This window comes from Pyrenophora tritici-repentis, chromosome 3 (genome assembly GCF_003171515.1).
Source record: "Pyrenophora tritici-repentis strain M4 chromosome 3, whole genome shotgun sequence".
Lineage (NCBI taxonomy): Eukaryota > Fungi > Ascomycota > Dothideomycetes > Pleosporales > Pleosporaceae > Pyrenophora > Pyrenophora tritici-repentis.
The window spans coordinates 1,210,996-1,232,985 of record NC_089392.1 but is presented as its reverse complement, the minus strand read 5'-3'; the positions used below and the strand labels follow the sequence as shown (position 1 = coordinate 1,232,985).

Genomic DNA, 21,990 nt, shown 5'->3' with positions numbered 1-21,990 from the left:
GGTAAGGAGTGTGGTAAAGACAGTGAAGGCAGGCGGTAGGCAATAGTAGCTGTGAAGAATCGGTAAGAGATGCGAAAGATGAGTACTTATATACTAAATACTTGTGCCCCCTTACTCTTGTCTCTGCCCAGCATGATGGCATATTTTTAGTCTGATCATCAAAATGCAACACGGCTTCGGTGCTTACTGTAAGCCGCATTCTCCCACATCTTTCGACGACTTGGACGAGATCGTCACGCGGACTCGGTTTAATGTCGCTCCATGGCAACAAGATTGGCCGTTGCCTTCCAAGCATGCAGAATACACCTCACACTCATTTCGTTTGGAACTTTAGTCATGCTCGTCAGACTTGTCGGCTTACGGCTTCACGGACTGACGGGCAATACTACCCGGTTGGCAGATCCGTCAGGGGCTGGTCATGGGCATACGACTGGTAACAAGAGCAGTGCTCCCTCAGCATGATTTGTAGATACGAGGAATGGTTCCGGTACCGCCTGCCAGCCAACAAGATAGCATGCATGTTTCCTTAAACAACTACGCATCCGAAGGTGTCGTGGACTTAGGGTATTATGGAGCTTTTGTTGTGTGGTGGTCTTGTTGCTTGAATCACAATCGGTTTATGAGACTAAATTGATGACTGACTGTATGCATCCTCATTGCGAGTTCCTGTACCCTTTCTCGAACATTTACGAGACGCATGTGCTCGACGTTATTGCTTTTCCAGATGTGGCATAGTCTCGCTTGGAGCTACGGGGTTGGTAGGAATTTTCTCGTTCATTAGGATTATCGGCAATTCCTGAGTCAAGCATCTGGGGCGCCCTACGGATGACCGGGGTACCCTGATACCACGGTCCACAAGCACCTGTACAACAGCCCGAGGCCGATTATTCGATGTCTGTTCCCAGGGCGGAACTCGCATGGCGGTGAATCACCCATCACGGTTGTACATACTTACATATTATGAAGCGGTATGGACTGTTCAGGGGATTGTCATGATAGTAATGGAAACGGACCGCCAAATGGCATGCATACGTAACAAGGCATTTCGAGCGCCCTCGGGTCGTAAATGATCGCTGCCACGATGCTGCCGGTAAGACTGTCGGGGTAAGGTTTTCAGAACATGTATATGATGGGGAGGCTTGGCACTACCACATGCACCACAGACACGCCATTCTGTCTTTCGTCTTCCGTCTTCTTCGAGAGTCATCTAGTATCTGATGAAGTTGAAATTCAGTTTGCCCGTGTTGAGCAATCAGACTTTGAGTTCCTTGTGATGATGATGATCACTCCGAGAACTCGGAGCAGGTGACGGGTATCAGTCAGATTGCTTACGGTCGCGATTGGCAAATACGCCCCTATTCGGACTTAGTTGGCCCGCTGGTCCAACAGGGCATGGAGACGAAGGACGCTCCAGATGGAAGATCTCGCGCTACCAATAACATGCGGTGTGACACAGCCAGCATGTCGAAATGAGCGTGATGAGAGAAGTTTCTTAGGGTATTACTAGACGACTATCATTGTTAGCCAGATGGCAGGTCCACACATTGAAATTTCAAGTTCAACAGGGGCTTCCCTTGACGGAGACAGCGGAAAGGAGCTGCTAAGGATGTTCCCCAGCTCAGTGTCGAACCGTTATGCAGGGGTTGGTTAGTATACCGCAATTTCGGTGCGACTGTTGTTCGTACCCGCCTAACTTGGTTACGGCCGCCAAGCATGACGCACGAGAACTTTGACGTTGACTTGCCAGTGGGACGCACCTCTTCACGACTCTGACCTATACCATCGCAATTAATTAGTCGTGTGTCAATACATATGAGAGCGAAGTGTCAGAGAGCCGATATGGTCAATGCTATTATCAACAACCAGTTCGGTGCCTCTGCATCATAGCCGTGTCTATCCGCCCGGGAAATTACTCCGCGTGAGTGTGTGGAAATGGCATCCGAGTGTTCCTTGGCGAACGACACACCGTGAATCGTTCCGCATCCTGCTGCAAGGCTACGGAGGAGCGCGTCAAAAGTCTTCGCGACAGGGGTAGACAGCGCACTGACGCACCACAGGTCTTGGCATTTACTGTTTTGACAGCCTATTCACTGATATCCTCCCACTCATTATCTACATCAATTTTGATAGCCTTTACAGCTGTAACCTCCTTCTCAGTGTGTCGGGACATGCGCGTACAGCCAGCCCGGCGAGTTTTTCCGGGCCGGAAGCTTGGACCACTAGGTAGACCAAGCTTCCCGCTCAGCTCGCACCCGTACATATGGAGATCTCTCCACCCAGCTCTTGCTCACTACTAATCAAATATCATATACTTTGTTCGTTGCAACGACAGTGATATTCGACACCTTTGCCGTGTCAACAATGGTGATGATTGGGGTTCAATGTGTGTATTGTTGTGTGTTGCAGTCTTGCGAGGGATGAGGCGGAAGTCTGCCCTGTCCTAGTCCTTCTTGGGACTAAGGGGTCTATGGAACGTGCTATCTTCAACTCCGCTCCCTTCTACCAAATACTACCTCATATCTGACAGTTATTATTGATGTTGTGGAAACATCGAGCGCGAAGAGCTTAGCGCTGTGGGCTAAGCCTCTAGCGGATTAGTCCACCCCGCGTTTCTTATCATCGTGCGAACCCTGTAGAGGGTTCGCAAGAGACCCCAATACAAGTATTTTACGACCGATATATCGATGAATGCCTGTGTTAAAGCCCTGCCAACAGAGGTGATTATTATCGTTGAGGTGATAGGCCCGTGCGGAGCACGGGCAATTTCATTGAAATTCTGCTACAGCAGCCGTTGGGCCCGAGTAGGTATTTCATGCTGTTTTTTTCTTGAAATGGATAACGATGCTCATGTTTGGCAAAAGATATCCGATTATTTCTATAGGTAGTTCACTACTTGTGCTTTGGCGAATTAAAAAACAAATCAAATTACAAAAAAACCAAACAAAAAAATCCTCATGTTGAATGAGGTATGCAGTATCGGCTCTCCAGCAGGTAATCCAGTGTGAATATTTCTCTGCATTAGGTTCCATGCTCTTATTCACGAGTCACCTATGATAGTGTTTGCTGAAAATTTGCGGCCATTTTGTTGAAAAGATGGCATGCGAGATAAGGTGCTCTCAGGAAGAATGTAATAGTCCAAAACACCCTGTGTAACTAGGTATAGGACGACAAAGAGAGCTTGCATGACTCTATTGTCATCTGAGTGTTAACTGATAGCTTCAAGATTACTTCGCAAAGCATATTCAATAACTTCTCCACAAATGAGACCGTGAGGAAATGCGTACTACTAGTGATTGAGACATTTAAAATGCCAGCCTGCATTTGAGAGAAGACGAATAGCTTGGGTGGTATTACAAAAGGGTTTTGGAAGAATTGTAGCTTGGATGATCCTCCGGCGATTTCGAAATTGGAATTTTGTTGATGGCCTTCATGTTGAAGATACGAATCGAAAGTCGTATCAGCATCCCAATCGGTGCATTTTTCGACGAGTTCATCGAAATCAAGGGAGTCTGATTCTCCAAGGGAAATATGCTGTTCTTGGATGGAAAGGAGAAGGTTCGTTGCTGTTCTCGCTGCAGAGACATCCACCCGAACTGGAATGATGTTGACGCAGGGACCGACTATATCTGTAATGCTTGGGATATTGGAGTTTCTTCCGGCGACAAAGTATCCGTAGACTACATCACTCTGTCCGCTGATGTGAGAAAAAACTATTGCCCAAGCAGAACTGACAAGAGACGCAGTGGTTATTCGGTCAGGGAGCTGAGGTATGAGTATGGAACGTTCTTGGAAGATTTTGGATGGTCCTCTGTTGTTGCTAGCCGTCATAGACAGGTTCGGGGGAACTCTGGTGACGTGTGAGCCTCTGAGAAGGTTTTTCCAATACTGGATAGATATGGGGGCTCTTTGATGAGAGTATGCAACATAGGCTGAGAAGTCCAGGGGAGTGCTTAAAGGATCGCCACGATAGAGCGATGCGAGCGTGTCGAGAATGATTGGAAAACACACGCCATCGTACTGAGCATGAGACAGACGAATGATTAGTCGAGCGGCCTTCAAGGGATTCTGGACAAAGATAAACGAAGTCGGTACGCCGAGCGTTGATGAATGACTGATGTCGCGTAGAACCACAGCATTTGAGTCGTCTTCAATAGGCCCACTGACCTCAATTGTCTCAAACGGTACTTCGAATTTGCGAAGAACGATCTGTAGTAGGTGGCCTTGAAAGTAGGCAAAATGTGTCCGAAGAATTACGAAATGACGTGCAAGCAAACGGCAGCTGTTCTCTAAACGGGCCACATCTAAGCTTGGATCGAGATCGAGAAAGAAATAGTTCAAAGTCGGACGAGGGATGAGTTCAGACGCAGTAAGGTATCTTCTCTGGGTGGATGTGGCTTTTCGAATGTCTTCGACGGCATCAACAGGTGCAGGAGGCTGAAATTGCATGCCAAAGGAAGTTATACGCTCTAAGAGATCAGGATCTATTAGAGAGAACTGGGCCGGGGATCGATAGGCCGGATAATAAGAAGTCTGAAAATGAATGGCAAGATCAACTAAGACTGGAGCTCGGAAGATGGATGCGACGGTAAGGTGAACATTCTGCTTGCGTGCCTCGGCCACCAGCTTCATGGCTGCGATCGAGTCGCCGCCCAGGCGGAAGAAGCTGTCGTCCAGCCCGATGCTGTCTGCGTCGATGTTGAGCACCTGCGCCCACAGCTGCTGCATTGCCTTCTCCTTGTCTGTCGACGGCTGCCGCTTTGGTCCCTGGCTGCGCGTGCGCAGCTCCGCCAGCTGCTGGGCTGAGAATGTAGCCCCAATCTCGCGCAGCCGCTTGCGGTCTGTCTTACCCGACGTTGTCATGGGAAGCTGCGCGACTGAAAAGTAGACTCCGGGTACCATGTAGCTAGGCAGCCGCTCGCTGAGCTGGCTGTCCACCTGGGAGGGAAGAAAACGCGTGCAGAGGAGCCGTCTCCATCGGAAACCTCTTCCTCTTTCTGTTCCACAAAGACAGCCACCGTCGCCTTGTCTTTGTCGTCTCCCGGCATGATCACTTCTACCGCCATACGTCCTACTTCCGGCATGCACTCGCGCACGTGGTGCTCAATCTCCCCAAGCTCCACCCGCTGCCCGCGTACCTTGACCTGCGCATCTTTGCGGTTGACGTACACTAGATTGCCGTCTGCATCGTAGTGCACCAGGTCGCCGGTCTTGTACAGCCGGCCGCGCCGGCCCGCGTGCTGGTCGCATCCCTCCAGCAGCCAGGCCGGGTCGTCGATGAACGCGGCCGCCGTCTTCTCTGCGTCGTTCAGGTAGCCGCGCGCCAGGATCGGTCCCTCAACGAGCAGCTCACCCACGGCGCCCAGGGGAGCCAGCTTGTTGTGGTCGTTGGGGTCCACCACCCAGCTGACCGACGCAACAGACTTGCCGAGCAAGCCTGTGTAAAAGCCAAGAGTACCGGAGTAGAAATTGCAAAGAACGCAGCACTCAGAAGGACCATATCCAGTTATCTGCTTTTCAAGATGACTCCACCTTTCCCAGTCAACGCGGCTCACCTGCTCACCCCCAAGTACCAAGGTTCTGAGCGATGGAATTGTTTTGGGGTCAAGTGTTCGTGCAACCGTTGGCGTAAGCAATGCCCAACTTACTTTCAAGGTGTTTGAAATGTTCGACAAGTCGTTGCGTCTGTCCAGCTCGGAGGGAACGCAAATGCATGCGCCAAACAAAAGGGCCGTGATGATCTCCGTGATGCACGCGTCAAAGGTGTAGGCAGCAAACTGAAGGCTTCGAGTGCTAGGCGAGAAGCCAAACGCCTCTCCATGGGTGAGACAGCTTGTTGAAATTGCTCTGTGTTCTAGGACGACTCCTTTGGGTGTTCCTGTGCTGCCTGAAGTGAACATGACGTACGCAATACTACTTGGCTTCGATATCACGTTGGCCTTGTCGCTTGCGCTTGACAGTCTATCGAAAGAGGCCTTGCTGACCACCACGACGGTGCGGTTGCCGCCGCTGCAGAGCGTCGAGTGCTGTGCCGAAGCAAGCACCACTCTGGCGCCAGTCTGCCGGAAGATCTCCTCGTGCCGACTTGCTGGGTGTTCTGGGTCCAGGGGAGCGAAGGCGCCGCCAGCCTTGAGCACTGCCAGCATGGCCACCACCGTCCACATCGACTTCTCGAAGCACAGAGGAACAATGGCTTCGGGCCCGACGCCCAAACCCACTAGGTAGCCGGCCAGCCTGGACGACAGCTCGTCCAGCTCGCCGTACTTCATCTCGCCGTCCCACGCGCAGATGGCCGCCGCGTCAGGTCGTGCCCGCGCCTGCTCCACAAACAGCTCGTGCACGCACCGCTCCACCACCGGAGGAACCTCTCCATTCCACTTCCACAGCTGTTGTCTGTCCTCGGGAGTGAGCGTATCAATCTCAGCAACTGTCGTCTTGCCACCGGCTTCCGCCAGCTGCTGCGCGACGAAGCCAAGCTGGCCCAGCATCCTCTGCACTTGCCACTGCTCGATGACCTGTGGATCAAAGCTGGCCGTGATCTGCACTCGCTCCGTAGCTAGCGTGCACTGCACCATCAGTGCGTAAGTCGTGAAGTCCTGCAGCTCTGACTTGGTCTGCCATCTTCCTAGTGACTTGTCGCTCTCTAGACCGTCATCAGCTGGCTGCACTATCAGCAGCGTCTGGAAGCCACAGGCGTGCTGCGCATCCGCTCCCATCTTGGCGATCCGCTGCAATCCTGTCTGCTCGTATGGGATCATCTCGGTTGCCTGTTGTTGCACAGCAGCAAGGAGGGCTGGTACGGTCCAGTCTCTTGGTAAACGCACCCGCACAGGCACCGTCGCAATTGCCGGGCCCACTATATCCTCAATGCCTGCCACCGGCGCGTTGCGGCCCGTCACCGTGGCGCCAAAGACGACGTCGTCTGAGCTGGTGTAGTTACCCGCAACAATAGCCCACGCCGCGCGGATCAGCGTTGATGTAGTGGTATCGGATGCCATTGTCCTGGGGAGCGGCGGGCATTGGTGCTCTAACATTGCATTTGCCACTGGCTGATGTATTGATGGGGAAGTGGCGGGAACATTGTCGCCTCGCAGCCGGCGAGTGTAGTCTGCCAGTAGTTGGTAGTGGCCTCCTGATCTTGCTGACTAAGGTACTGGACGAAAGCGTTAAAGCCTGGCCGCTCTTCAAGAACACCACCATTGTATGCTTTCTCTACAGCGCCCAGGATGCGAGGCAGAGACCAGCCGTCGTAGAGAGCGTGGTGCATTGTCCACACAAACCAGCGCCTTCCACCGTCTCTCTCCTTGACAAAAGCGTAGCGTGCCAGACAGTCGCCCGGCTGCATAGACGCCGCTTTGTCCTCTGCCAGGTACGTTCCCAGATGGTCTGCTTCCATCCACTGTATATCGCCTGCTACCACCACCTGCAGAAGGCCCAACCTGCTGTGCTGCACGATGCGCGTGCGTAGCATCATCGATTGCTTCACAACCTGCTCCCACGCCGCCCGTAGAGCGCTTTCATCCATGCTGACTGACAGCTCTAGTACACTCTGCATAATATAGTCACCCGCCCGCTTTGACGTGAGCGACATCAGGCCCTCCTGAAGCGGCGAGCACGGGTAGATGTCTTCCACCAGGTCCTTGTCTATGTTGCAGCCAGCAGCGACTTCCTCCTGGATACGTGCTGTGTCGACGTCGGAGTTGATGTTCAGAAGGGAGAAGGGCACAATGCTCTGCGCCACAGCTGGATCTACTCCGCCAGCCCAAGCGGCCAAATCGACGAGCCTGGGATGCTGGAAAGTGGCTGCGACGGTAAGGTGAACATTCTGCTTGCGTGCCTCGGCCACCAGCTTCATGGCTGCGATCGAGTCGCCGCCCAGGCGGAAGAAGCTGTCGTCCAGCCCGATGCTGTCTGCGTCGATGTTGAGCACCTGCGCCCACAGCTGCTGCATTGCCTTCTCCTTGTCTGTCGACGGCTGCCGCTTTGGTCCCTGGCTGCGCGTGCGCAGCTCCGCCAGCTGCTGGGCTGAGAATGTAGCCCCAATCTCGCGCAGCCGCTTGCGGTCTGTCTTACCCGACGTTGTCATGGGAAGCTGCGCGACTGAAAAGTAGACTCCGGGTACCATGTAGCTAGGCAGCCGCTCGCTGAGCTGGCTGTCCACCTGGGAGGGGAAGAAAACGCGTGCAGAGGAGCCGTCTCCATCGGAAACCTCTTCCTCTTTCTGTTCCACAAAGACAGCCACCGTCGCCTTGTCTTTGTCGTCTCCCGGCATGATCACTTCTACCGCCATACGTCCTACTTCCGGCATGCACTCGCGCACGTGGTGCTCAATCTCCCCAAGCTCCACCCGCTGCCCGCGTACCTTGACCTGCGCATCTTTGCGGTTGACGTACACTAGATTGCCGTCTGCATCGTAGTGCACCAGGTCGCCGGTCTTGTACAGCCGGCCGCGCCGGCCCGCGTGCTGGTCGCATCCCTCCAGCAGCCAGGCCGGGTCGTCGATGAACGCGGCCGCCGTCTTCTCTGCGTCGTTCAGGTAGCCGCGCGCCAGGATCGGTCCCTCAACGAGCAGCTCACCCACGGCGCCCAGGGGAGCCAGCTTGTTGTGGTCGTTGGGGTCCACCACCCAGCTGACCGACGCAACAGACTTGCCGAGCAAGCCTGTGTAAAAGCCAAGAGTACCGGAGTAGAAAATGCAAAGAACGCAACACTCAGTAGGACCATATGCAGTTATCTGAAGGGCATAAGGGCTCCATCTGTTCCAGTCGTGATCTGTTACAAGTTCTGCTCCGAGGATAAGATTTTGTAATCCCGGGATGCGCTCTGGATCGAGAAGCTTCGCAACAGTAGGCGTGAGGAATGCCCAATTCGCGTCCAGAGCATTTATTGCTTTCGAAAGATCATCTTTCTTGTCGCTTTCTGATGGGACGCAAGTACAGCCACCCACTAGAAGCATAGTCCATATCTCGATAATGCTAACGTCGAACGTGTAAGAAGAGAATTGGAGAAAGCGCGAGTCGCTTGTAAGGTTAAAGGCTTTTCCGTGACCCAAGCAGCTGGTCAATATTGCCCTGTGCTCAATCACCACGCCCTTGGGCTTTCCCGTGCTCCCAGACGTGAACAGCACATAGGCAGGGTTGTCTGGCTGTGCCTTTGTGCGAGTTGTCGTCCTTTTGTCGGTTGTGCTGGCCTCGCTGGCCTCGCTGGGCAGCTCACGCATGGCAGCCTCGCTGACCACCACGACGGTGCGGTTGCCGCCGCTGCAGAGCGTCGAGTGCTGTGCCGAAGCAAGCACCACTCTGGCGCCAGTCTGCCGGAAGATCTCCTCGTGCCGACTTGCTGGGTGTTCTGGGTCCAGGGGAGCGAAGGCGCCGCCAGCCTTGAGCACTGCCAGCATGGCCACCACCGTCCACATCGACTTCTCGAAGCACAGAGGAACAATGGCTTCGGGCCCGACGCCCAAACCCACTAGGTAGCCGGCCAGCCTGGACGACAGCTCGTCCAGCTCGCCGTACTTCATCTCGCCGTCCCACGCGCAGATGGCCGCCGCGTCAGGTCGTGCCCGCGCCTGCTCCACAAACAGCTCGTGCACGCACCGCTCCACCACCGGAGGAACCTCTCCATTCCACTTCCACAGCTGTTGTCTGTCCTCGGGAGTGAGCGTATCAATCTCAGCAACTGTCGTCTTGCCACCGGCTTCCGCCAGCTGCTGCGCGACGAAGCCAAGCTGGCCCAGCATCCTCTGCACTTGCCACTGCTCGATGACCTGTGGATCAAAGCTGGCCGTGATCTGCACTCGCTCCGTAGCTAGCGTGCACTGCACCATCAGTGCGTAAGTCGTGAAGTCCTGCAGCTCTGACTTGGTCTGCCATCTTCCTAGTGACTTGTCGCTCTCTAGACCGTCATCAGCTGGCTGCACTATCAGCAGCGTCTGGAAGCCACAGGCGTGCTGCGCATCCGCTCCCATCTTGGCGATCCGCTGCAATCCTGTCTGCTCGTATGGGATCATCTCGGTTGCCTGTTGTTGCACAGCAGCAAGGAGGGCTGGTACGGTCCAGTCTCTTGGTAAACGCACCCGCACAGGCACCGTCGCAATTGCCGGGCCCACTATATCCTCAATGCCTGCCACCGGCGCGTTGCGGCCCGTCACCGTGGCGCCAAAGACGACGTCGTCTGAGCTGGTGTAGTTACCCGCAACAATAGCCCACGCCGCGCGGATCAGCGTTGATGTAGTGGTATCGGATGCCATTGTCCTGGGGAGCGGCGGGCATTGGTGCTCTAACATTGCATTTGCCACTGGCTGATGTATTGATGGGGGAAGTGGCGGGAACATTGTCGCCTCGCAGCCGGCGAGTGTAGTCTGCCAGTAGTTGGTAGTGGCCTCCTGATCTTGCTGACTAAGGTACTGGACGAAAGCGTTAAAGCCTGGCCGCTCTTCAAGAACACCACCATTGTATGCTTTCTCTACAGCGCCCAGGATGCGAGGCAGAGACCAGCCGTCGTAGAGAGCGTGGTGCATTGTCCACACAAACCAGCGCCTTCCACCGTCTCTCTCCTTGACAAAAGCGTAGCGTGCCAGACAGTCGCCCGGCTGCATAGACGCCGCTTTGTCCTCTGCCAGGTACGTTCCCAGATGGTCTGCTTCCATCCACTGTATATCGCCTGCTACCACCACCTGCAGAAGGCCCAACCTGCTGTGCTGCACGATGCGCGTGCGTAGCATCATCGATTGCTTCACAACCTGCTCCCACGCCGCCCGTAGAGCGCTTTCATCCATGCTGACTGACAGCTCTAGTACACTCTGCATAATATAGTCACCCGCCCGCTTTGACGTGAGCGACATCAGGCCCTCCTGAAGCGGCGAGCACGGGTAGATGTCTTCCACCAGGTCCTTGTCTATGTTGCAGCCAGCAGCGACTTCCTCCTGGATACGTGCTGTGTCGACGTCGGAGTTGATGTTCAGAAGGGAGAAGGGCACAATGCTCTGCGCCACAGCTGGATCTACTCCGCCAGCCCAAGCGGCCAAATCGACGAGCCTGGGATGCTGGAAAGTGGCTGCGACGGTAAGGTGAACATTCTGCTTGCGTGCCTCGGCCACCAGCTTCATGGCTGCGATCGAGTCGCCGCCCAGGCGGAAGAAGCTGTCGTCCAGCCCGATGCTGTCTGCGTCGATGTTGAGCACCTGCGCCCACAGCTGCTGCATTGCCTTCTCCTTGTCTGTCGACGGCTGCCGCTTTGGTCCCTGGCTGCGCGTGCGCAGCTCCGCCAGCTGCTGGGCTGAGAATGTAGCCCCAATCTCGCGCAGCCGCTTGCGGTCTGTCTTACCCGACGTTGTCATGGGAAGCTGCGCGACTGAAAAGTAGACTCCGGGTACCATGTAGCTAGGCAGCCGCTCCCTTACTATTTCATCTGCTTTGGCCGGATGAATCACCTGTGCGAACGCGTCATTGTTCCTCTCCTCGGAGACCAGTGATACATCACGTATCTTATTCTCCAGTTGCAGGAATGCGCCTATTATCTTACTATCTTTTCCTCCAAATGGAGAGATCACCTCGACTACCACCTGTCGCGCCTCAGGGATACATTCGTGAAGGTGATATTCGATCTCTCCAAGCTCTATCCTCCGGCCATGAATCTTGATTTGTGTATCCTTACGGCCAATGAAGTGCAGACTGCCATCTGGGTTATATCTAACCAAGTCTCCAGTCTTGTAGATTCTGCCATGCCGTCCAGGGAATTCAGGTGTTCCACACACCAGCCAGATGGGATCCCGGATAAATGCTGCTGCTGTCTTTTCTGGGTCGTCCAGATAACCACGGGCTACAGTAGGTCCTTCAATCAACAGTTCCCCAACAGCCCCAAGGGGAGCTAGTTTGCTATGGTCGTTAGGATTCACTACCCAGCTGACTGAACCGACTGCTGTCCCAATTGTCTGTGCAAGTGAGAGTCTAGGAACTATGTTGTGCATGTTGGACAAAACGCAGCTCTCTGTTGGCCCATAGCCGTTCATAAGGCGCACCGAGTCTTCCCAATGAGCAACGTCTTTTTCCTCTACCTTCTCTCCTATAAAAACAAGAAGTTGAAGGGACGGTACAGCTAAAGGGTCCAAAGTATTTGCCACACTTGGAGTAAGTAGGGCCGCATTAATGTGGAGTTGGTTGATGGTGTTGTCTAAATTATTGATCCTGTCATTGTCAGATGGCGTGCAAACACAGCCCCCGTAAATCAACGTCGTAAAGATTTCCAAAATGCAAGCGTCGAAGGTGTATGCAGAGAATTGTAAGACCCGAGTTTTTGGCCGAAATTCCATCCTCTTGCCGTGTGCTAGGCAGCTGGTGGACACTGTTCCATGCTCAAGCACTACGCCCTTTGGCTCACCGGTACTGCCTGACGTGAACATAACATAGGCGCTTGAGCGGACCGATCCTCCCGTCAAGACCGTATCGCTGTTTTGGGTCTCTAGGCTGTTCAAGAGTGGCTTGTTAACAGTGAATACTGTCCTTCCAGGTCCCTGGAGCAACTTCGAGTACTGCTCGGATGCTAGCGCAATCCTAGCCTTGATTCGCCCAAGGATGTGTTCTCTCCGGCTGTTTGGAAGGGTAGGATCAATTGGTACAAAGGCTCCGCCAGCCTTAAGAATACCAAGCATAGCCACAATCGTCCACATTGACTTCTCGAAACATATAGGTACCAGCACCTCAGAGCTCACCCCAGCTCCTCTCAGATGAACAGAAAGTTGCGTGGATAGCTGGTCGAGCTCCCTGTACGTAAGTTGACCGTCCCATCCGCAGATAGCGCATAACTCTGGCCAATCCTTTGCTTGCTTTGATACAAGCTCATGAATGTAGCTTGCTTGGAGAGGAGGAACCTCTCCATTCCACTTCCACAGCTGTTGTCTGTCCTCGGGAGTGAGCGTATCAATCTCAGCAACTGTCGTCTTGCCACCGGCTTCCGCCAGCTGCTGCGCGACGAAGCCAAGCTGGCCCAGCATCCTCTGCACTTGCCACTGCTCGATGACCTGTGGATCAAAGCTGGCCGTGATCTGCACTCGCTCCGTAGCTAGCGTGCACTGCACCATCAGTGCGTAAGTCGTGAAGTTCTGTAACTCTGATCTACTCTGCCACTCTCCCAGCACCTCGTCGCTGCCGGACCCGTCCTCTGCGGGCTGCACCACCAGCAGTGTCTGAAAGCTGCAGGCACGCTGCGCATCCACCCCCATCTTGGCGATCCGCTGCAATCCTGTTTGCTCGTAGGGAATCATCTCGGTCGCCTGCCGCTGCACCGTTTCCAGCAAAGCAGACACGGTCCAGTCTCTTGTCAAACACACCCGCACAGGCACAGTTGCAATGGTCGGGCCCAGCATGGCCTCAATGCCTGCAACTGGTGCATTTCGTCCAGTCACCGTGGCGCCAAAGACGACGTCGTCTGAGCTGGTGTAGTTACCCGCAACAATAGCCCACGCCGCGCGCAGCAGCGTCGATGTGGTAGTGTCAAACACTGTTGTCTTAGGGAGTGGCGGGCATATGTGCTCCAACATCGCATCCGCAACGGGCTGCTCCACCGCTGGTGGCAGTGGCGGAAACGGTACAGCCTCGCACTCAGCGAACGTAGCTTGCCAGTACCTTGCAGCCTGCTCTTGATCTTGTTGGCAGAGGTGTTGGATGAAGGCGTTGAAACCAGTCTGCTCCTCAACGACAGCCCCCTGGTAAGCCTTCCCGACCGCACCCACGATGCGAGGCAACGACCAGCCGTCGTACAAGGCGTGGTGGACTGTCCATACAAACCAGCGCCTCTCACCACCGCGTTCCTTAATCAGTGCATACCGTGCCAGAGGATCACCCAGCCCCATCGTCACAGACTTATCCTCTGCCTGGTAAGTGGCTAGATTATCTGCTTCGATCCACTGCACCCCTTCTGCTATAACAGCCTGCAGCAAGCCCAGCTTGCTGTGCTGCACAATCCTGGTGCGCAGCACTGCCGAAGATGCTACAACTTGCTCCCACGCCGCCCGTAGAGCGCTTTCATCCATGCTGACTGACAGCTCTAGTACACTCTGCATAATATAGTCACCCGCCCGCTTTGACGTGAGCGACATCAGGCCCTCCTGAAGCGGCGAGCACGGGTAGATGTCTTCCACCAGGTCCTTGTCTATGTTGCAGCCAGCAGCGACTTCCTCCTGGATACGTGCTGTGTCGACGTCGGAGTTGATGTTCAGAAGGGAGAAGGGCACAATGCTCTGCGCCACAGCTGGATCTACTCCGCCAGCCCAAGCGGCCAAATCGACGAGCCTGGGATGCTGGAAAGTGGCTGCGACGGTAAGGTGAACATTCTGCTTGCGTGCCTCGGCCACCAGCTTCATGGCTGCGATCGAGTCGCCGCCCAGGCGGAAGAAGCTGTCGTCCAGCCCGATGCTGTCTGCGTCGATGTTGAGCACCTGCGCCCACAGCTGCTGCATTGCCTTCTCCTTGTCTGTCGACGGCTGCCGCTTTGGTCCCTGGCTGCGCGTGCGCAGCTCCGCCAGCTGCTGGGCTGAGAATGTAGCCCCAATCTCGCGCAGCCGCTTGCGGTCTGTCTTACCCGACGTTGTCATGGGAAGCTGCGCGACTGAAAAGTAGACTCCGGGTACCATGTAGCTAGGCAGCCGCTCCCTTACTATTTCATCTGCTTTGGCCGGATGAATCACCTGTGCGAACGCGTCATTGTTCCTCTCCTCGGAGACCAGTGATACATCACGTATCTTATTCTCCAGTTGCAGGAATGCGCCTATTATCTTACTATCTTTTCCTCCAAATGGAGAGATCACCTCGACTACCACCTGTCGCGCCTCAGGGATACATTCGTGAAGGTGATATTCGATCTCTCCAAGCTCTATCCTCCGGCCATGAATCTTGATTTGTGTATCCTTACGGCCAATGAAGTGCAGACTGCCATCTGGGTTATATCTAACCAAGTCTCCAGTCTTGTAGATTCTGCCATGCCGTCCAGGGAATTCAGGTGTTCCACACACCAGCCAGATGGGATCCCGGATAAATGCTGCTGCTGTCTTTTCTGGGTCGTCCAGATAACCACGGGCTACAGTAGGTCCTTCAATCAACAGTTCCCCAACAGCCCCAAGGGGAGCTAGTTTGCTATGGTCGTTAGGATTCACTACCCAGCTGACTGAACCGACTGCTGTCCCAATTGTCTGTGCAAGTGAGAGTCTAGGAACTATGTTGTGCATGTTGGACAAAACGCAGCTCTCTGTTGGCCCATAGCCGTTCATAAGGCGCACCGAGTCTTCCCAATGAGCAACGTCTTTTTCCTCTACCTTCTCTCCTATAAAAACAAGAAGTTGAAGGGACGGTACAGCTAAAGGGTCCAAAGTATTTGCCACACTTGGAGTAAGTAGGGCCGCATTAATGTGGAGTTGGTTGATGGTGTTGTCTAAATTATTGATCCTGTCATTGTCAGATGGCGTGCAAACACAGCCCCCGTAAATCAACGTCGTAAAGATTTCCAAAATGCAAGCGTCGAAGGTGTATGCAGAGAATTGTAAGACCCGAGTTTTTGGCCGAAATTCCATCCTCTTGCCGTGTGCTAGGCAGCTGGTGGACACTGTTCCATGCTCAAGCACTACGCCCTTTGGCTCACCGGTACTGCCTGACGTGAACATAACATAGGCGCTTGAGCGGACCGATCCTCCCGTCAAGACCGTATCGCTGTTTTGGGTCTCTAGGCTGTTCAAGAGTGGCTTGTTAACAGTGAATACTGTCCTTCCAGGTCCCTGGAGCAACTTCGAGTACTGCTCGGATGCTAGCGCAATCCTAGCCTTGATTCGCCCAAGGATGTGTTCTCTCCGGCTGTTTGGAAGGGTAGGATCAATTGGTACAAAGGCTCCGCCAGCCTTAAGAATACCAAGCATAGCCACAATCGTCCACATTGACTTCTCGAAACATATAGGTACCAGCACCTCAGAGCTCACCCCAGCTCCTCTCAGATGAACAGAAAGTTGCGTGGATAGCTGGTCGAGCTCCCTGTACGTAAGTTGACCGTCCCATCCGCAGATAGCGCATAACTCTGGCCAATCCTTTGCTTGCTTTGATACAAGCTCATGAATGTAGCTTGCTTGGAGAGGAGGAACCTCTCCATTCCACTTCCACAGCTGTTGCTGCTGTCTCTTTGAGAGGATCTGTAGGTCGCCTATCGTGGATGTCGTTTTTGTGATGATGCCATAGATCGCTTGGCTCAAGCTCTCTGCAAGATTGGCGGCTTGGGCATCGTCAATGCAGCGGGTCTGATAATGGATTTCGATCTCCATCACAGAGCGATTGTATCCAGCCCCTATGCTAATAGCATACTACATCCAGCAGGTTAGTAAGGGGCCATGCATCACCGCTCATACATGAACTCACCTCAGTCGGATCCGATCCGCTCTGACCGCGGAAATCAATCTCAGAATCGTTAACAGCCATTGTGTCATCGATCCGTTGAAGCGATAGGATTGTGTTGAACAAAGCGTTCGCCCCCAGCCCAAGCATGCTGTGCACGCTCGCGAGAGAGATGTTCTGATGCGGCAGGCTGTTTGTATAGTCGCTCTGCACTGCCCTCAGCACATCCATCACAGTCTTATGTTCATCCAGCTGCACTCTGCATGCAATCGTTGTAATAAGCGGGCCAAAGATATTGGCGACATCCTCGACCGGCAAGTCCCGTCTCGAGGAGAGATTTCCAAAGCACGGGGTCGTCGCTCCAGTGTATCGGCTTAGGACCAGGGCCCATGCTGTCTGTATGATAGTAGCTATGGTGATGTCCCATGTCTGGCAAAATGTATGGACGGCATTTGCGTCAATGTCAGGCACATGCACTGTTCCATCTCTGTAGCATACATCTTGAGGCTCTGCCATCGAAGAGAAAAAGCATGGCTCGACGCCATCAAGGTACCTTGCCCAGTAAGCATGCGTCTCCTCCTGTTCCTGTTGGGTTAGATACGAAACGACATCTCGGAACCGCCCGCTGTCTGGATTAAGGTTGGCACTGTATGCACTTTGCAAGTCGCGCAAGATGACGCCGCGAGAGTGGGCGTCAAAGATGGCGTGGTTAATATCTAGGCATAGATAGGCCTTTCCATTATCAAGCTGGCAAATGAACATGCGATGCTGCAGGCCACTGTCTTGCTGAGCTAAAGTGTCCTGGTGGGCGCGGAACATGGCAAGAGTTGCTGTGTCTCCCGCTGCTCGGAAGAATGATATGCTGGGTTGTGGATCTTTCAGCACTACGTTCGTGGTTCCTAAACTTCCAGGCACGTTATCGACCAGCAGTGCCCGCAATAGCGAATGCCGGCGTACCACAGCCTCCCAAGCTTGCTGCAGCCGAGTGCAATTGACCTGGTTTTGCTGCGTCGGTATGACTTCAAAGATAAACGATACCCGATATGCATCTGGATCTCTGCTTTGGCTGATGAGGATCCCCTCCTGCATGGGCAGACACGGAAAGACGTCCTCGACCTCTTCAGGTTGGACGCCAAGCTCTGCAAGTGTATCGTTCTGGAAGCTGTCCAGATCTTCGTAGGTTTTGAACGCGAGTGGCAGGTCGCTCAGCGTCCATTGCTTATGCTTCTTCTGCAGGAGAGTCGCCATCTCAACCAGGGCCATCTCGTAGCGCTCGATCCAGTTGGCTACTTGCTGCTGGCGCTTCGCTTTGCTGTCGCTTGTAACAGTCACGTGCATGCGCCCCTTTTCGACAACCGCAGATACGTCGAACAAAGCGAACCTCGGGGCCTCTAACATCGATGCTGGCTCACATCCGTCCGGAGCTGGCAGGGTTTTGAACAGCGAGTCTGTGCGCTCGAGCTGCTGGTACACGCCTTGATAATTGAATATTACTTCCACAGGGAACATGGACGCGAACACATCCGAAGTGTCAGCATCGGCAAACCGCGAGGCAAAATAGGATCGGCCGTTGTCAGGGAACTTGCGCATGCCATCTTTGGTGTGCCGGATGACCTCAAGCAGGTCGCCTCTGGTGTGACTCGGCACCTGAATGGGGAGCATGCTCGTGAACCATCCCACAGTGCGAGAGAGATCAATGCCGGCATCCCAAGGCTCGCGGCCGTGGCTCTCGTTAAAGATGGTGGGCGGAGCTCGGTCGGAGAAGGCAATAGCAAAAGAATGAGCTAGAGCGGCAAGCATAAGCTCCACAGGACGCGTCTGAAATACATCGTTGCAGGGTCCGAGCAGGGCCGAGGTTGTCTGTTCGTTGAGTGCAAACTGTTTCGATACCACACTCCCGCGTTTGACAGCATCAGGTTCTATGCCCCAGTAGGACAGTGACTCCCCAGAAGCCACCTCGTCTTGAGCCACGCCACTAGGGCATTTGTGCTTGGTAGCATGTTCCGTTTGGAGAGCCTGCCAGGCTTGAAAGGGGACGGCGGGCACAGCGGGAAGCTTCCGCGAGAGAAGCAGGTCCTCCAACTCTTCGAGAAGCACACGCCACGAAACCAGATCGATCACCAAGTGGTGAATGGCGATAAACAGCAGTTGGCGCTGACCCTGATCGCACAGGACTGCTGCCAGCACAGGACCATTCTGTACATCCAGCCCGTCTCGGCTCTGTCGGATCGCTTCACTAACGTCCTTGCTGTCGATGCACCGCACATAGTCCACCGTAAAGGAGGCACTACCGCGATCGGATATATGTTGCTGCCACCTACCTCCAGCCGTCTGGCTGAACAAAGCTCGGAGCATGGAATGCCGTCGAACAAGGGTTTTGAACGCTGCGCGCAGCGATTCGAGGTTTGTCAAGCTGCTGAGCTCTAGGAAAAAGCTCTGGTCAAAGCAAGCGCTGCCAGTGCTCTCGAGCCGGAGATATAGCTCCTGAATCGGCGTCAGACTAAAGTGCCTGTTCACTGGGTCTTCCATCACAAGATTGGAAGAGAAGTGATTCCGCGACATGCGGTGAGCCAAACGGGAAATGGTTTTCTGTTCGAGGATATCGGCTGTAGTGACTGAGATTTGGAGCGACCGCGCGGTCGAAGAGACCTGCATGGCTGTGATCGAGTCGCCGCCCAGGCGGAAGAAGCTGTCGTCCAGCCCGATGCTGTCTGCGTCGATGTTGAGCACCTGCGCCCACAGCTGCTGCATTGCCTTCTCCTTGTCTGTCGACGGCTGCCGCTTTGGTCCCTGGCTGCGCGTGCGCAGCTCCGCCAGCTGCTGGGCTGAGAATGTAGCCCCAATCTCGCGCAGCCGCTTGCGGTCTGTCTTACCCGACGTTGTCATGGGAAGCTGCGCGACTGAAAAGTAGACTCCGGGTACCATGTAGCTAGGCAGCCGCTCGCTGAGCTGGCTGTCCACCTGGGAGGGGAAGAAAACGCGTGCAGAGGAGCCGTCTCCATCGGAAACCTCTTCCTCTTTCTGTTCCACAAAGACAGCCACCGTCGCCTTGTCTTTGTCGTCTCCCGGCATGATCACTTCTACCGCCATACGTCCTACTTCCGGCATGCACTCGCGCACGTGGTGCTCAATCTCCCCAAGCTCCACCCGCTGCCCGCGTACCTTGACCTGCGCATCTTTGCGGTTGACGTACACTAGATTGCCGTCTGCATCGTAGTGACCAGGTCGCCGGTCTTGTACAGCCGGCCGCGCCGGCCCGCGTGCTGGTCGCATCCCTCCAGCAGCCAGGCCGGGTCGTCGATGAACGCGGCCGCCGTCTTCTCTGCGTCGTTCAGGTAGCCGCGCGCCAGGATCGGTCCCTCAACGAGCAGCTCACCCACCGCGCCCAGGGGAGCCAGCTTGTGGTGGTCGTTGGGGTCCACCACCCAGCTGACCGACGCAACAGACTTGCCGAGCAAGCCTGTGTAAAAGCCAAGAGTACCGGAGTAGAAAGTGCAAAGAACGCAACACTCAGTAGGACCATATGCAGTTATCTGACGGGCATAAGGGCTCCATCTGTTCCAGTCGTGATCTGTTACAAGTTCTGCTCCGAGGATAAGATTTTGTAATCCCGGGATGCGCTCTGGATCGAGAAGCTTCGCAACAGTGGACGTGAGGTATGCCCAATTCGCGTCCAGAGCATTTATTGCTTTCGAAAGATCATCTTTCTTGTCGCTTTCTGATGGGACGCAAGTACAGCCACCCACTAGAAGCGTAGTCCATATCTCGGTAATGCTAACGTCGAACGTGTAAGAAGAGAATTGGAGAAAGCGCGAGTCGCTTGTAAGGTTAAAGGCTTTTCCGTGACCCAAGCAGCTGGTCAATATTGCCCTGTGCTCAATCACCACGCCCTTGGGCTTTCCCGTGCTCCCAGACGTGAACAGCACATAGGCAGGGTTGTCTGGCTGTGCCTTTGTGCGAGTTGTCGTCCTTTTGTCGGTTGTGCTGGCCTCGCTGGCCTCGCTGGGCAGCTCACGCATGGCAGCCTCGCTGACCACCACGACGGTGCGGTTGCCGCCGCTGCAGAGCGTCGAGTGCTGTGCCGAAGCAAGCACCACTCTGGCGCCAGTCTGCCGGAAGATCTCCTCGTGCCGACTTGCTGGGTGTTCTGGGTCCAGGGGAGCGAAGGCGCCGCCAGCCTTGAGCACTGCCAGCATGGCCACCACCGTCCACATCGACTTCTCGAAGCACAGAGGAACAATGGCTTCGGGCCCGACGCCCAAACCCACTAGGTAGCCGGCCAGCCTGGACGACAGCTCGTCCAGCTCGCCGTACTTCATCTCGCCGTCCCACGCGCAGATGGCCGCCGCGTCAGGTCGTGCCCGCGCCTGCTCCACAAACAGCTCGTGCACGCACCGCTCCACCACCGGAGGAACCTCTCCATTCCACTTCCACAGCTGTTGTCTGTCCTCGGGAGTGAGCGTATCAATCTCAGCAACTGTCGTCTTGCCACCGGCTTCCGCCAGCTGCTGCGCGACGAAGCCAAGCTGGCCCAGCATCCTCTGCACTTGCCACTGCTCGATGACCTGTGGATCAAAGCTGGCCGTGATCTGCACTCGCTCCGTAGCTAGCGTGCACTGCACCATCAGTGCGTAAGTCGTGAAGTCCTGCAGCTCTGACTTGGTCTGCCATCTTCCTAGTGACTTGTCGCTCTCTAGACCGTCATCAGCTGGCTGCACTATCAGCAGCGTCTGGAAGCCACAGGCGTGCTGCGCATCCGCTCCCATCTTGGCGATCCGCTGCAATCCTGTCTGCTCGTATGGGATCATCTCGGTTGCCTGTTGTTGCACAGCAGCAAGGAGGGCTGGTACGGTCCAGTCTCTTGGTAAACGCACCCGCACAGGCACCGTCGCAATTGCCGGGCCCACTATATCCTCAATGCCTGCCACCGGCGCGTTGCGGCCCGTCACCGTGGCGCCAAAGACGACGTCGTCTGAGCTGGTGTAGTTACCCGCAACAATAGCCCACGCCGCGCGGATCAGCGTTGATGTAGTGGTATCGGATGCCATTGTCCTGGGGAGCGGCGGGCATTGGTGCTCTAACATTGCATTTGCCACTGGCTGATGTATTGATGGGGGAAGTGGCGGGAACATTGTCGCCTCGCAGCCGGCGAGTGTAGTCTGCCAGTAGTTGGTAGTGGCCTCCTGATCTTGCTGACTAAGGTACTGGACGAAAGCGTTAAAGCCTGGCCGCTCTTCAAGAACACCACCATTGTATGCTTTCTCTACAGCGCCCAGGATGCGAGGCAGAGACCAGCCGTCGTAGAGAGCGTGGTGCATTGTCCACACAAACCAGCGCCTTCCACCGTCTCTCTCCTTGACAAAAGCGTAGCGTGCCAGACAGTCGCCCGCTGCATAGACGCCGCTTTGTCCTCTGCCAGGTACGTTCCCAGATGGTCTGCTTCCATCCACTGTATATCGCCTGCTACCACCACCTGCAGAAGGCCCAACCTGCTGTGCTGCACGATGCGCGTGCGTAGCATCATCGATTGCTTCACAACCTGCTCCCACGCCGCCCGTAGAGCGCTTTCATCCATGCTGACTGACAGCTCTAGTACACTCTGCATAATATAGTCACCCCGCCCGCT

General features: G+C 54.9%; 4 protein-coding genes across 4 annotated transcripts; all 4 read right to left on the bottom strand.

Moving 5' to 3' along the window:
* Positions 1 to 3,153: 3,153 nt before the first annotated feature.
* Positions 3,154 to 4,725, bottom strand: PtrM4_078350 (Condensation multi-domain protein; the record flags this gene model as incomplete). The annotated part of the gene is made up of 1 exon (XM_066106336.1): positions 3,154 to 4,725. The coding sequence occupies one exon, from the start codon at positions 4,723 to 4,725 to the stop codon at positions 3,154 to 3,156; it is 1,572 nt and encodes a 523-aa protein (XP_065963274.1).
* A 131-nt stretch (positions 4,726 to 4,856) lies between these two features.
* On the bottom strand, positions 4,857 to 6,995 carry PtrM4_078340 (EntF, Non-ribosomal peptide synthetase module protein; the record flags this gene model as incomplete). The annotated part of the gene is made up of 1 exon (XM_066106335.1): positions 4,857 to 6,995. The coding sequence occupies one exon, from the start codon at positions 6,993 to 6,995 to the stop codon at positions 4,857 to 4,859; it is 2,139 nt and encodes a 712-aa protein (XP_065963273.1).
* Positions 6,996 to 7,024: 29 nt separating this feature from the next.
* Positions 7,025 to 19,436, bottom strand: PtrM4_078330 (EntF, Non-ribosomal peptide synthetase module protein; the record flags this gene model as incomplete). Its single annotated transcript, XM_066106334.1, has 2 exons — positions 7,025 to 16,333; positions 16,389 to 19,436. 2 exons carry the CDS (start codon positions 19,434 to 19,436, stop codon positions 7,025 to 7,027), a joined length of 12,357 nt encoding a protein of 4,118 aa, XP_065963272.1.
* Positions 19,437 to 19,558: 122 nt separating this feature from the next.
* On the bottom strand, positions 19,559 to 21,682 carry PtrM4_078320 (EntF, Non-ribosomal peptide synthetase module protein; the record flags this gene model as incomplete). Its single annotated transcript, XM_066106333.1, has 1 exon — positions 19,559 to 21,682. The coding sequence occupies one exon, from the start codon at positions 21,680 to 21,682 to the stop codon at positions 19,559 to 19,561; it is 2,124 nt and encodes a 707-aa protein (XP_065963271.1).
* Between the last annotated feature and the right edge of the window lie 308 nt (positions 21,683 to 21,990).